The sequence below is a fragment of the Amborella trichopoda genome, chromosome 9 (assembly GCF_054954075.1).
Source record: "Amborella trichopoda isolate Santa Cruz 75 chromosome 9, AtrichopodaSantaCruz75HAP2 v2.0, whole genome shotgun sequence".
In the NCBI taxonomy this organism is placed as follows: Eukaryota; Viridiplantae; Streptophyta; class Magnoliopsida; order Amborellales; family Amborellaceae; genus Amborella; species Amborella trichopoda.
In genome coordinates, this window is record NC_142344.1 from 4,895,869 (window position 1) to 4,911,321 (window position 15,453).

Here is a 15,453-nt window from a genome sequence, read left to right on the forward strand (position 1 = left end):
AAAATTACAAAATGATGTAGCAATAAACAAATAGAGAAGTTCTGAAGAGGGAGATCGGAAAAAAAGAGAGGAGAGAGAGAAGGAAGGTTGTAGAAAAGGATAGAGAGGGAGACATTAAGGAGTGCCTCATTTCGGTTAGGGGCACCTAAAAAAATTTGCCTAAAAATGGGAAAAAGGGAAGGAAAAGATAATTATTCCAAATAATAAGACATATTAGCAAAACTAAAAAAGATGGAGGGCTAGAAATCTTAGGAAAGAGATAGAACTAAAGAGAGAGAGGCTAAAGATTTAGGAAAGAGAGAGAAATAAAAAATATATTAATTTTAGAAGATTGACAACTCTCTCTCTCTCTTCCCTTGTGTACGCTCTCCATGTGGAATGTCTCCTACCACTCTTATATCCCTTCTTATTTTAGCTATGTGTCCACTCTTTAATTCTAGCTTAATAATGTAGAATAGAAATAATCAGAAACTCGACCTGTTTGCTTGAACTTTTGGGATGAACTTGAGGGAACCTTGCCAAATTTATACTGCAGCCTAGGGAACAGGACTGATGAAATGCTCGAATGGATTGTACACTATGAGACCATTTGTATTTAGACAAATGATTTTTAATATGGGGAAGGCACAATCACTTTTAGCCGGTCCAATAGATGAAAATGTGTCAACTTTCGACAAATTTTATTTTGGACTTTGCATCCAAATAACACCACATCTTCAACCACTCAAATTTAATGACGATTGCAACTCGGTTGTATCAAAGTAAATGTTCTCATTGTATACATTTCCACAAACACCACATGAAGTAGGTGAATAGTATGTTCCCTGGGGACCGGCTGTTCACTCTATTCTTTAGTCCGCATTTGCATGTCTTAGGTGATTTGGTTTTTTATAGAGCCTGGGATTCCTGTGGCGCCTAACTTTATTTGGTGGATGACGTTGCTGGAGTGTAATTTCCTTAGATGGTCGTGCATCTTGACAAATTGTTGCTGTCACGAAGAAAATGGATTAACTTTGGACTTCACCTTTGCATAGGATCATTCAGCTTCCTACAGTATGTTAGCAGCGCCCCTCGTGGCAGATCTCAACAAGGGACCGCTGAGGTCTGTCATTCCTCTGCTAGAAGTTAGTAAAATATGCAACAGATTTTACATAGGAACAGCACACCCCTGTCAATATATAGATGAATGGGCAACTCTTTTACAATAATAGATGCATGTTTTTCAATTATAAAAGAAAGATCTCTTTTACATAAAGCATCATAGCATTTTCTACTGTGTAACCGGCTTCTTTGGCAAAAAGATAGATTCAACCCCAACTCATTAATTGAATAAAAGAGAGATACGAAGAAATATGGAATTCAGAGTGTTGATAGTGTCTGGAAATTGATCACCCAGCTTGCTTGATGATGAGGGTGATAAATGTCAACACCGACACCGAGTTTCAAATGCCACAGTTGAAACACCCAAAAGTAAAACAACACACAGAAAAAAGATAATACTATCACTAGGATCTTTTTACATGGGCCTCTATATAACTGAAGCTAAAAATACCACAACTGATTCACAAAAATATGCACGAACACTAAATATGTCTCTATCCATCAACTAAAGAGAATGAAAACCGAATATGATTCAAGCCACTAATGAAAATTGAATAAATTTTATATTTCAGAGGTTACTATGTGAGAATGAGAACTGAAAATGATTCAAGCCGAATCCCATAACACTGTTTAAGAGGTTGCGCTATGTGCAGTTTTTTTATGCTGTGTATAGTAGAAGGTGAGTACAACATCATGGAGGTATAAAAGTTTCAAAAGAAAGTGTCACCTAAGGAGGAGATAGGGAAAATTGTGTGACTACTTAGTGGGTAAAAGCTTGCAGACCATGCTACAGCTTCACTAAGACGAAAAGTACAACTGAGCATAACCAGGAAATTGAAGAATAAGAATGGCACAAGGGACCCTGCAAGTGGGTAAATGCTAGGGGCATGACCACAGCCAGTGTTTTAAACCAAGGAAATGGGTCGGGGAATCGCTAAGGTTCTGAGTCCAAGTTGGCAACTCAATGCAGAGTCTGTCAGAGACTCAGCCAATTCTTAAGAAAATCAACAATAAAACCTTGGGAACTGGTGAGACTCAGCCAGTTCCCAAGGTTTTTGATCCGGACTCACTCAGCAGCCTGCCAACTCCTAGCAACTCTGACAACGGACTCACCAAGTTTTAAGCCACTGAACTCAGCAATAGGGATTTGGATTGTTGAATAAATTAAACGTAGTCCAACAACAAATGTTTCCTTTGACTACAGAAAAAAGAAACCAACAATAGCCTAATGCACAAGAGTGGGAGAAAAATTCCTTAATTTCCATTAAATATTTGTCCAAAGAGGTGCTTGCATTCTGAATTGAACCTAAAGTGTATGATCAAATCCATTACAAAGAGCACTTACGAATAACCTTTACATTGACTTCTAAATCTTAAATCTGTTTTGCACAAGCTGGATACAGCATACTGTTTCTCTGTCTCTACACAATGAAAGAAAACACAAACTAAGGTCCAAACCCGGAAGGGTCCTGAGTCTAAATCAATCAGAAACTCAGTAGACCCTGCCCAAAAAATATAAGAAATAGTGGGTACCGGGAAACTTGGCCTGTTCCCATGTGATTGGTTCTCGACTTGCCACTCTATCAAGTCAGAGCGCGGGCAACTACAAGTGGACTGGCCCGAGATATCAAACGTTAGTCTGACATATTAGTCTAAAATAGAATCCACTAAAGGGTACTAAGCAGCACAGGGGAACTGTTGGACTTGCAAGAGTTACTCAGACTCAGCAGCGGGAACCAAATTCACGGATACCAGCCGAGTCTGAATGGTTTCCATGCTTTTTTGTTTTTTGAACTGGTTCAATCACTGGCAAACTCAGCGAAATCTTTCAGACCCGACCAGGACTCGGAACTCGATAGAGTCCCAAATGGTGTCCTTGTTTACAACACTAGTACTGAGATTAAATAAGGATAAGACAAAAATTTCAAGAACAAGATCCATTTTACCCTTTTCCTTACCAATAAGGTACTGAGAATCGAAAATACGAAGACATTCATAAACATGTACTAGATGCGTCTAGCATGGTCTGTTCCAAAAGAACAAGACACCTTAGCAGGATTTCCATGCTTTGGAAGATGCTTCAGCTTCAGGGGGACTAAGAGTGAAAAGTAACTTGCATTGGCATTCCCTACAGGAAAACTTTGCATCACCATCCTCATGAATAATAATTTGTCTCAACCAAGGGATAAATGTCATTTGTATTCCATTTATTCACTTGCAAGGGTACCATAATTACGATTACATGTTTTGCAAATCATAATGTGATTTGAGTTATCATGTACAGGCAACAGTCAATCCACTGTAAGTCTATCTTTTATTGCTTATTAGTAAAATTTTAATATCCAATGTATAATCAGTACTTGGCACCAAATAAAATCTCCCATCACCTAATGTGCATATGAACACGCTAAGAATATTCCACAAGCTCTACTAATTACACAGTTAATCTAATCCAATTTCCCCCACCATGAATCATTTCCTGGACATACATAAGCACACCTAATAACGCTAACTTTTATATATAATATATGAATGCAGAACTTTTTATGTTGTATTATACACATTAAGTATGTTTACGAAGTACATAACCCCTTATATTTTCAAATGAAAACAACAGGATCAAAATGATGTATTGTACATATCCAGTACGTAATACAAAGCACATAATGTGCAATAATAACTGGAATGAACACAGAAGATAAATAAGGAGCATTATTTTAGGAATGCTTCAGTCCAAGGACTTTAGGAAGCCAATAAATGAATGCATGTTTCCAGAGAGTTGAAAAGATCACCTAGAAAACTCCAACTTTCTTGCCTTCAAAACACCATGCTCCAGAACCGAATATGTTAGCTTATCAGGCTTCAAACCCCTGAATAACATCTCTTCAACCAGATTTGCTGCCTTCTTAACATTCCCTCTATTGCAATATCCTGAAATTAAAGTTGTGTATGCCACAATGTCTGGGGTTATTCCCCTGCCCAGCATTTCTTGAAATAATTGAAAAGCATCATGAAGACGGTTTATTTTGCAATGACCATCTATCAAAACTGTGTAACAAATCAGATCAGGTTTAAGCCCCATCTCTTTCATTTCTTCAAGCAACTTGAAAATCTCGGTAGCAACTTGAACTCTTCTCTTCCCTCTGTATCGAAGGTCCTCTTGCAAAATTTCCTTGAAATACCCATCAAATAAAGCTGTGAACGTGATAACATCAGGCCTTGGCCCCTTCTGTTTCATGTCGTTGAACAATTTACATGCTTCTTGCAAGTGATTCACTCGGCAATATCCATTTATCAAAGCAGTGTATGTTATAACATCAGGGGAGAGGCCTCTTACCATTAAATTTTCATAAAGATCCCGAGCCTTTGTCATATTACCCAATTGAGCAAAGGCAGAAATCAGGGTACTGTAAGTGATCTCGTCTGGTATAACTCCATCAGCAACCATCATCTCGTGCACCATCAATGCCTTATCCAAATCCTCATCCTTGCAAAGGTTACTGATAAGTCTAGAGCATGCAGTGGAACTAGGAAGAACCCGTTTCTTCACCAACCTTTTAAAAAGTTCATACGCTTCTTTCGTATGACGTTGTTCACAGTAACCACTGATCATTGCACTAAAGGTAACTGAACAATGCCCAAGACCTTTATCTACCAATGTTTTGAAGAAGCTCTCAGCATCCTTCAACTTGCCTCCTTTACAGAGGCCATATATAACTGTACTATAGGTAACACGATTTGGCACCAGCCCCTGATCCAACATACACTCGAGAAGATCAAAGGTCTCTTGCACAAGGCCTTTCCTGCAAAAACCATTTGCAAGAATATTATAAGTAACAGTATTCGGTTCTAGTCCAGTCTCAACCATGTCCTTAAAGACCTTATAAGCATGACCAAGATCACCATTTCTGCAGTACCCATCAATTAAACTTGTATAGTGGAGTGAGTCAGGTGCTAACCTCCGCCCCTTCATTTCATCCATCAATTGCAATGCAACTTCTGTGTTTCCTTGTTTGCAATATGCATCTATAACCATTCCATACAAAACCTCATCAAGGAAAAGACCTGAGTTCCTGAATCTCTCAAAAAGCTCTATTGCCTCGATGGCTAATCCATTTTTGCGAAGGCTTTGAATGAGGTAACCCAAAATAATGCAAGTTGTCTTCACACCTTTCGAAATCATGTCCTCATGGAGAGATAAAGCTTTCACAAGGTTCCCCACATTACAATACCCAGTTATGAGGCTTTTGTAACTGTACATATCAGGGGCGATCCCTTGTTCCTCCATGTCACTCAAAACCAGCTCAGCCTCATCCAATTTCATTTCACCGCAAAATCCACGAATCACAATATTATAACTAAAAGTGTACAACAAAACTCCTCGGCTTCTGATGGTTTTGAGCAGTTTGTAACCCATTTTTGATTCTCCATTAAAGCAAATTCCATCAATCAACGTTGTAAAAGTAAAAGCATCAGGAGCTATTCCCATTTCCTCCATTTCAGTCAACATATCAAGTGCATCCTGCAATTTCCCCCCTTTGCAAAGAGATTTCACAATGATGGTGAAAGTGTAAACATTCGGATTGAATCCCAATTTCTTCAGCTGATGAAACAAGGCCTCAGCTGTATCCTGCTTCTTATTATCTATCAGATAATTTATAAGGAAGTTGCAGGACCAAACATGGGGTAAACAACCATTGTTGCCAGCCTGTAAAACAAGGCCCACTGCTTCATCAAACATTCCACGATCAGCATAAGCCTTAATAAGACCATCAAAAACCTTAAATGAGATGGCCTCTCTTCCATTACAATCCTTTGGGAGAGAATAAAAAAGCCTCCAAATTTCAAAGTTTTGAGTCTCAAAGACAAGTTCCTCAAGCAATTTACGCAATTTATGGTGCAGTCCTGAACTGCATAGAATCTGAATAATTGTGGAGTAAGTGTGGACATTGTGGGAAAAACCTAGACCCTTCACTTGGTTGAAGAAAGATAAAGCAAGGAGTGGTTCTCTGATGAGATTATTCAGTACTTTGATAACATTGGAGTTATCCAATTCAGGAAGGCCATTACTCGATGATTTTGAATCAAAGGATGTGGAACCTTTCACAGTTTGATATCTGCTTTCCTCCTCAGTTTCTTTGAAATTGAAATCAGGGGAATAAGAATTTATGCGTAAGGCTGGAGCCGATGACAAATGGGAACAATTTGGGGGTATTCTCTTTGTACAGGTCCGAGAAAACCAAGAGCCAATCAACATAGGAATTTGTCTGCATCACAGACAGGGTTTCAGAGAACAACATTTGAATGTGGTTTGATACTCATGGCCACGAAGAAAAGAGAATTTTGGGTTTGGCTTCTTGCCAGTAGAGTCCAATAGCTATGGCCTTGGGGCCCCGCTTACCCACCCCACAAATACAAAACGAGATGGAGAGAAGGCAAGAGAAAAAGAGTTTCATAGAAGACGATTAGGGTTTCGAGAAAATCAAATGAGTGAAGTGGAACTGTTAGCTCTAAAGGGAAAATAATCAGGGTTCAAAAGGAAAAATCTGAACGTGAAACCAAGTTCTCACCAGGAAGAAGCAATAAGGTTTCAGATAATGCTGCTAGAGTTTCACAGAAGAGAACATAAACTAAAAAAACCTTCAAGCACCTCAAATGAGTGAAAACAAAACACAGAGAAACGCATCATAGCTTCAAATAAGAAATTTGTGAGCTTCAAAGCGTCATAGCATAAGTTTTGAATGTGGCTCCAGGTTCATGGCCATGAAAGGAGCAAAAACAATTGCAACAGGTTACCCAAAGAGAGCTTGACATAAATTGAAGCTACACCATGAAAGCAAGTAAAAACGAAGGATTCTGGTTTCAGAGAGAGGAGATTTGAATGAGGAAAAGAAAAATTCATGTCCACTAAAGAGGAGTGAAAGGAAAAGCGGGTCACCTTACCAGGGCCAGCTCAAATAACTTTCATGAATGAGAAAGTTGCGATAAATGGCGGCGACTTGTGATGGGATAAGGCCAAGGCCTTTGTTACTGGTGGCCTCTGGTTTTGGAGTCGGGGTTTTAATGGGTACTAGAGTCTTAAACCCTACCGCGAAAGCGTTGAGGCTAAAACTCTTTTTGGGGGAGACCTCATTATATGGATTACGATAGTAATTTAAGTACCAGAATTCTTTGATGGTTTAGGGAGAGAGTGCCATGAAATATAGGAGCACATGGTATATGTAGTCATGAGAATCATCAACGTCAGATTAATGAGAAGTGGGGGCGATGCAAACTTGGCGGGGCCTACAAATAAGCGATTGAATCAACTTCCCGCTCTCTAAATAGGATTGGCACCAGCCCAGGCATACAGGCGTTGTTAGAGGGACTGCCGGCTTGGGCCAGGCTGAAAAGGCCCCTAGCCTAGGCTTGTCCTAGAGCCTTGACTAGGTGGCCGAGTTCAGTGTGGCCCTGGCTCTATTTAGGCTAAGCTAGGCAGGCCCATGACTTAGATCCAACCTAGCATGCATAGCCTGGTTTACTTTGGGCCCACTCGAAGCAGCCTTGGCTCTGTTTCGGGTAAGCTAAACCTGGCCTCACAAGCCAAGCGAGACGAGGCAAAATCATGAAAGAAAATAGAAAACCCAAGTTGCCATGTGGGGCTAGCCATAGACCCTGACATTGGCCTGCCACAACTAGATCAACGAACCGATGTGGTATGGGCCTAGCCAGCTGCTCAAGCCAACTCTGTGAGCCGGGTTTGGGTTTTTTAAGGACCAGGCTGAGCACCCCATATAGCGTCAGCCTTACCCTCTTATCCTCTTTGAGTAAAACTTTTATGAGCCGGCCAGCCTATGGAACAATATAGTAAGGACGGCTCATATTGAACCATGCCAAGACGGTTTATATTGAACCATGCCATTCGATTTGAAGGGTTTATCGACCATGGTGGTCGCATTTTTGGGCCTTTCCAGCACATATTTTTTAATTTTTCATTCAATGCCCTAAATTGTGGGCAAACATGTCCATATTTTGGTTACATCTTATACATATAAAATAAAAAAAAATTACAAAAATAAAAATAAAACGCAATATTGCTTATCCTGACCACCATATTCATTCTATTAGGCCCACACACAAGTGACCTTATAGTGATTTCCATTTCCTAAAAAAAAAAAAATCAAGCTAGACCCATTTTACTCTATTTATTTGTGTAAATCGAGCCAAATTGGAGCATGTAAGGCTTCCCTTGGCCAGTTGGAGCTTAAGTCTGACCTTCTCAACACTGTTTCCAATGAGCCCTATCATGGATTGTAAATTCCCCCCACGTTCTTAGGAAGCACCTCCTAATTATGCTCGACCAAGTTGTGAGGCCTTTTATTTATTTATTTATTTTTTATTTTTTAGTTTTTATTATTCGAGGTGCTTCCTAAGAATGTGGGGAATCTTACAATCCATTATAGGGCTCATTGGAAGTAGTGTTGAGAAGGTCCGACTGGCCAAGCGCTTAAGCCTAAGGTGCTCAAGTCTGGCTCGATCGAGTTTGGGGGCTAGTAATTCTATTATATAAAAATTGATTACAAGGAAATTTGCTATTTCGAGCATTTGGGTAGTATTAGGAAGGTAGGAAATGAAAAATGTTATCCAACTTTTTTTCTAAAATCAAGAAATCCATTTTACAAGGGGAGTGTAATGAAACACATTACAGGATTTTACATATAATGGAAACTCACCCGAACCCACTGAAATGATTCAATCCACCTATCCATATCTTTTGAAGTCCATGTAAAATGCCTTAGTTCCCTCTCTCATACACACAAAGCCTCCTCTCTTCTTTTTTTTTCGGGTGAGTGAAGCGAAAGCCCTTACTATGATAGGAATTAAGCTTAGGATGTATTGCTGTAAATTGTCAACCGCTAATCAATTACACTCGAACTCTTTTCTTACAAAGCCTCCTCTCTTCTTTTTTTTTTGGGTGAGTGAAGCGAAAGCTCTTACTATGGTAGGAATTGAGCTTAGGATGTATTGCTGTAAATTGTCAACCGCTAATCAATTACACGCGAACTCTTTTCTTACAAAGCCTCCTCTATCAACTCGCAGGTCTTGAAGACCCTACTCACCAGTAAGCCCTCCCCACCTCTCTCTCTCTAACCTACTCTCTTGTGAACCCTCTCTCTCTTTTTCTCTCCTTCCTCGAATAAGAAAATCCTTCGCTCTCTCTCTCCTTCCTCCATCAAGAAAACCCTTCTCTATCTCTAACTTAGAACCTTGTAACGCACATGCCCCCCACTCTCTAGTCTAGAACATCTTGATTGTGTAAGGTCATGTAAGATACCATATATTCTCTCTCCAATAACTAGCATCTCTCTACACGGTGTTAATGCTTTGTCGAAATATGGAAGAGTTAATTGCTTTGATACAACAATCTCACAAAAGTCCTCCAGTTTAGCGTTCTTGCCATACACTACAAAACAAAACTTGGTACAAGTTAGAGCGTAGAATGGTGTAATGTGGCCTATAGAAACACCATGAAGCATTCTAATTCTAATTCCAGAAACAGTAGGAAACTAATTACTTTCACATATTTGAAAATAAAGTAGATTATTGATATTTCATCCTAAAAAAATTAAAAAAAAAAGGAATTGTGCAAAATAAAAATCACTTTACTATTAATAATATTAATGCAATATTTTCAAGCCAAAGTAAGAGAAATGCATTTATCATATTTGGACCCAAACGTAGCCAGACATTAGCAATGTATTTCTCAAGTTGCATCAAGATGCTACCCAAATAACAACTATCTATTTTTAAGTAATGTATTACACTAATGATGTGTTTTACATACGACATATTTCTAGGTACCCAAATGAGCCCCGAGTGATTCCAAAGTATTGCACCCTATAATCACATGGTTCCTAATCTCATATAGCTCAAATGAGTCATGAGTCAAACCGACGATTTTTTAAATACTTATTGAAAAGCAATCATTTCCAAGACTTTCATTAGCTACATGTTAGGGCGCAGTTCATTGATAAAGGAAAAACCTAGCTAATTGGCAATTTTGATGGATTTTGTGATTGGTGAAGATTACAAAGGCTTTGGTTCTTCTTATAGCACTGAAGGAATCAGATTTGTGATCTCTTTCCCTTGAATCACAGTTTCAGTCACATGTTTTGGCCTTACATTTGATGGTCTCAATTTATGTGAAAGTTGTTGCATTCTTTTTTCTCAATCTATTGGTTTTTGGGTCCTTGATGATTCCACACATAAACATAGCTTAAATACAATTGCGCTTGTGTAATTCGAGATCATTTACCATTAGTGCAAGGTCACTATAACCCTAACAGTCGGATGCAAAATTAGCTTCTTGAGTTTCACAAAACTTGGGGATTTTTTTTGGAACTTGAACATAGACAATAGTGAATCCGATCACTCAATTTCGTATTCAATAGCCAATGGGTCATTATAACCTCTTTATACCAAAAGTTATAGTATTATCATATAATTTTCAATTTTAGTGCAACCTCTTAATCTCAATTTGGAACACAATAATGCTTATGTTACGATATCGCCTGCTTCTAAATGAGAAACTATATCTATTTGCAGAGAAAATATGAAATATATCTTGCTAGTGTTAAGAGTAATTTGGTGATATTTTGGTAACTAGAGTTGCCGAGAAAGAAATTCCATGGGCTTCGATGCATATCACCCATGATTACAAAGGCATATTTGGGTATGACATTGTCTCTCAGTCTGAGTCAGGCGAGTCGGAACCAGGTTAAAAAATACCCAAAAAAGAAGAAAAAAGAAAAGAGGAGCTGGTAATTCTAGAGTTTTTTTTGCTTGGAATTGCTTTGCTCCCGATTTTGTCTGGCTTGGGTGAGTCCTAAGGTGAATTGGTCATTTAATTCTTTGCTACCTATCATTATTTAGTTGGTTATTGGGGGAAAAGTTACTTTTTTATGAACTTTGCCCGGGAAGGAGCTTACACTTCAAGAACTTACAATGCGATTAAACATATACAAAATAAATTTCGGATATAATGCACGAATCTTATACCATAAAAGTAAGATGCACTATTTTTATACTATAAAAGTATGATGCACCTTAAAAGCCATTGAAAATGTTGTTCCGACGGCGAAAAAATCTCTAATTGATCATCTTGACCTTGAGATATATATCATCATCATCTCCATTACCTTTTTCCAACTAATTGGAGTAAGCTGCACAGACTATCGTATGTCATTCTGTTCTATTAAGGATAATAATTTCAGTGAGACTCATAAGTCCCTATATTTTTCTCACTATTTTCAATCATGTCCTTTTGGGCATATCTTTTGCTATTTTTTAGCCTTCCATTTGAACTAACTTTTACCTCTTAATAAGATTTGTATAGGGTTTGCGTCACATAAGTCCAGCCCACAGAAGTTTACTTTTTCTCATCTTATCGCATATTGGTGCCACATCTAAATTATTCTGAATATATTCATTTCGAACTTTATCCCTTATTGTCTTGAATGACCTCGAGATATATAGATATGAAAAAAGATAATAATTTCGAGTCCTAAAAACAATGTATCTTGCTAACAAGTTATTTGTACCGTTTAGTTTTTCATGATTCTCAAATGTTTGGAAGTCAGCTCAATTTGCACTATTTTTATAAACTTTGAATTTCATGATTATAGATAAAAATAAAGAAAAATTAATATGAGGTTGACGCATTAAAACGTATAATTAATGTGCACATATAAAATCCTGCCAAAAAAGTTGTTTTGATGTTGGAAAAACATCTCGTCTTTCTCGTCTCCTCACCTTCTTCTTCTTCCTCCCTTTTCTTGACTCGAATTTCTCTTTCGTCTATTTTTGTTTTCTCATTTGGACACCGATTCCTTGTACTTCAAAATTCTTAATGAATTCCTTTTGAGGTGCTGTTTGTATAGAGCCGAGGCTCTACGCAATCAAATTAGAGCCCACCTTCAAATAATATCAATAAATGTGGTTTCAATATTGAAAATAGTTGTGATAATTTTAAAATATATTTTTATATTTAATTATAAAATTTAAAGCTTAAGAAATAGCGTAGATCGAGCAAATTTATGAAATTTTGAAAATCTTGAAAATTGACGGTCCAAAAATACATTACAATATGCACTATTTCCCAAACTTGAAATCCTTTTTTTTTTTTCATGTCCATGCATCTTGATGTCGAGATGATCAATTGGAGGATATTTGGGTATCGAAATAACCTCTTCTAGTGAAATTTTTGAGGTAGGATCTAATTTGATTGTTTAGACCCTAGGCTCTATGTAAACTTTCTCCTTCTTTTTTAACATTCAAATAAAGAAAAAGCTTGACGACGCATCTAATTGACCAATATAAATATGGAGAAAAAATATATTTTAAATCCTAAAAATAGTACATCTTGCAATATATTATGTGAACTATCTATTTTTTAGATTTCTATGCATTTATAGATTTACTTGATTTGAACCATTTAAGGTGTTCAAAATTTTATAATAGAGATAAAAATAAGATTATCAAACTATCGTAAGAATTTTTGACACTAAAATTGCATCTCATGATAATGTTTGGTGGTGCATATTAATTCAACTGTTTAAGATTACAACTTTATACAGACCCAAAAACTCAAATTTTAAAATCCAAACCATATGCAATTGTTTAATACTACCGCTTTATACAAACCACACCATATAAAAGAAAATTTACAAAAAAAGTAGCTATTCACCGACATATACCGGTGGTATTCGATTCAATGCTTATTTTCTCAAATAAAAAAATAAAAAATAAAAAATAAAAAATAAAAAAATAATAATAATAGTAAAGAAGAAAGAAAAAAAAAGAAAAGAAGAAGAAGAAGCACACCTTCAATGATGAAGCCCATCAAGGATATGCAGTAGGGACCACGCACCATTGAGCTTAGTTCTATATTCAAGTGCATTGGGATCGGTGGGTGGGTCTCACGATTAGGGGACAGGTATTATTTATTCTCTCTTTCCCTATCTCTTCTTTTAAAAAAGGCAAGGTAGCATAAGGCTGATATTTGTGAAAAGAAAAAGATGAAAGTTGCATTTCCAATCTTCAATTCAGTTCGGCGTTGGAGAACTCTTAAATTGAACATTTTGAACTCGGATACCAAATAAAAAAGAATATTGAGCCTTAAAACATATCCACCAGATTTACATTATTTTAGACAATTTTATGTAAGGGTTCCGTTTGCATAGACCCGAAGCTCTAAACAATCAAAGTAGAGCCCACTTTTAAATAGTATCGAGAATTATGGTTTCCACCAATGGTTTAAAAACCGGATCGGTGACCCGGATCGAGCTTTTCAAAAACCGATCCGGATCGGCGAATCGGCGATCCGGATCGGAATCGGGTGAATCGGTCAGAATAAAGCTTCAAAAAAATCCGAAAAAATTATTAAAATTCATTATAAATATTGGTTTTTAGGAATTCAATAAAAAATGAGGGTACTCCATTAAGAATTTTCATGTTTTTGAATGAATATGCGAATGTTGATATGTTCTTTCCCTGCATGAACCGCCATTCAACATTTAATTTACAGTATTTCGTGCTCATCCCTACACTGTTGCTGTTGGGACTCGATATGTGAATAATATGGCTGGGATAGGGTGGCCTCAGAATCATCATCTCTCTCGTTTTCTCTTTGAATAATATGGATTAAAAAAAAAAAAAAACAAATTTTCAAAAAAATCTATCATGGATTATAAAAAAATCACAAATTTTCAAAAAATTCTATCATGGATTACAAACAAAAATTCGATCATGGATTAAACAAAAAAAATCACAAATTTTCAAAAAATTCAATCATGGATTACATAAAATTCGATCATGGATTACATAAAATTCGATCATGGATTACAAAAAAAAACAAACAAAAAAAACAAAAAATTCAATCGTGGATTACAAAAAAAGAAAAAAATAGTTCGATCATGGATTACAAAAAATTCAATCATGGATTACAAAAAACTCTATCATGGGTTACAAAAAAAGCAAAAAACAAAAAATTCAATCATGGATTAAAAAAAAACAAACAAACATTTCAATCATGGATTACAAAAAAAAAACAAACATTTCGATCATATATTACAAAACATTCGATCATGGATTACAAAAAATTCTATCATGGGTTACAAAAAAAAAAAAAAAAACAAAAAAATCGATCATGGATTACAAGAAAAGAAAACAAACATTTCGATCATGGATTACAAAAAATTCTATTATGGGTTACAAAAAACCAAAAAATTCGATCATGGATTACAAAAAAAATCTATCATGGATTACCAAAAAAAAAAAAAAAAATAAAAAAAAAAAAAATAAAAAAAAAAATAAAAATAAAAATAAAAATAAAAAAAAAAATAAAAATAAAAAAAATAAAATAAATAAATTCCGTACGGAATCGCCGATTCCGTACAGTGAATCGGCGATTCACTGTACAGAATTGTCCGGTTCTCTCTAGAACCGGACGATTTCCGATTTTCGGGCGATCCGGTTCCTTTTTCACTATTTCCGAGTCGAACCGGGCGAGTCCGGTTCGACTCGGCGTTTTTAAAAACGCTGGTTTCCACATTGAAAATCTTCGTGATAGCCTTAAAATATATTTTCATCTCTAATTATAAAATTTAAAGCTTAAAAAATAGTGTAGATCAAGCAGATCTATGAAAATTTGGAAATTGACAGTTAAAAAATGCATTACAAGATACATTATTTCTAAAACTTGAAATCCATATTTTTTCTCTTGTCCATGCATCTTGATGTCGAGATGATTGATTTGACGATATTTGAGCATCAAAACAACCTCTTCTTGTGAAATTTTTGAGGTAGGCTCTAATTTGATTGTTTAGAGCCTCCGCTCTATATAAACTTTTTTTAGGATGCCGTTTGTATAGAGCCTAGGCTCTAAACAATCAAATTAGAACCTACCATCAAATAGTATCGAGAAATGTGGTTTCGATATTGGAAATATTTGTGATAGCCTTAAAATATATTTTCATATTCATTTATAAAGTTTAAAGCTTCAAAAATAGTGTAGATCGACAGGTCTATGAATGCTTGAAAATATTGAGAATTGACGGTAAAAAATGCATTATAAAATACACTATTTTCAAAACTTGAAATACATTTTTTTCTCATGTCCATACTTCTTGATGTCGAGATGATCAATTTGAAGATATATGGGCATCAAAACAACCTCTTCGAGGTAAATTTTTGAGGCAGGTTCAAATTTGATGGTTTGTATTTTAAAAAGCCCTTTTCCAAAGTCAATATTTACTTTCACATCTACTTTTTCAATTTCCTAAGGTACTGTAAAGGTCTAGGAGCCACAGAGCG

The 15,453-nt window shown here is 36.3% G+C and overlaps 1 protein-coding gene across 3 annotated transcripts; it reads right to left on the reverse strand.

Annotated features, from left to right (window-relative positions):
• Positions 1–649: 649 nt before the first annotated feature.
• LOC18445424 (Pentatricopeptide repeat (PPR) superfamily protein) lies at positions 650–6,609 on the reverse strand. 3 transcript variants are annotated; one of them, XM_020674389.2, is made up of 2 exons: positions 3,894–6,609; positions 650–1,104 (listed from the first exon to the last, which is right to left on the reverse strand). In XM_020674389.2, the coding sequence occupies exons 1-2, from the start codon at positions 6,356–6,358 to the stop codon at positions 1,059–1,061; spliced, it is 2,511 nt and encodes an 836-aa protein (XP_020530048.1). In that variant the 5' UTR covers positions 6,359–6,609; the 3' UTR covers positions 650–1,058. The 3 variants fall into 3 exon arrangements, with proteins under 3 accessions (XP_020530048.1, XP_020530047.1, XP_020530050.1); XM_020674388.2 differs by having other exon boundaries at positions 650–1,115; XM_020674391.2 differs by having other exon boundaries at positions 650–1,168.
• Positions 6,610–15,453: the final 8,844 nt, after the last annotated feature.

Bases quoted from the DNA above. Each gene is read 5' to 3' on its own strand.
- LOC18445424 (XM_020674388.2), bottom strand. From the start codon at position 6,358: ATGTTGATTGGCTCTTGGTTTTCTCGGACCTGTACAAAGAGAATACCC. The intron at 1,116-3,893 runs GTGATCTTTTCA...AACTTCTAGCAG, and splicing joins AGAAAGTTGGAGTTTTCTAG to AGGAATGACAGACCTCAGCG.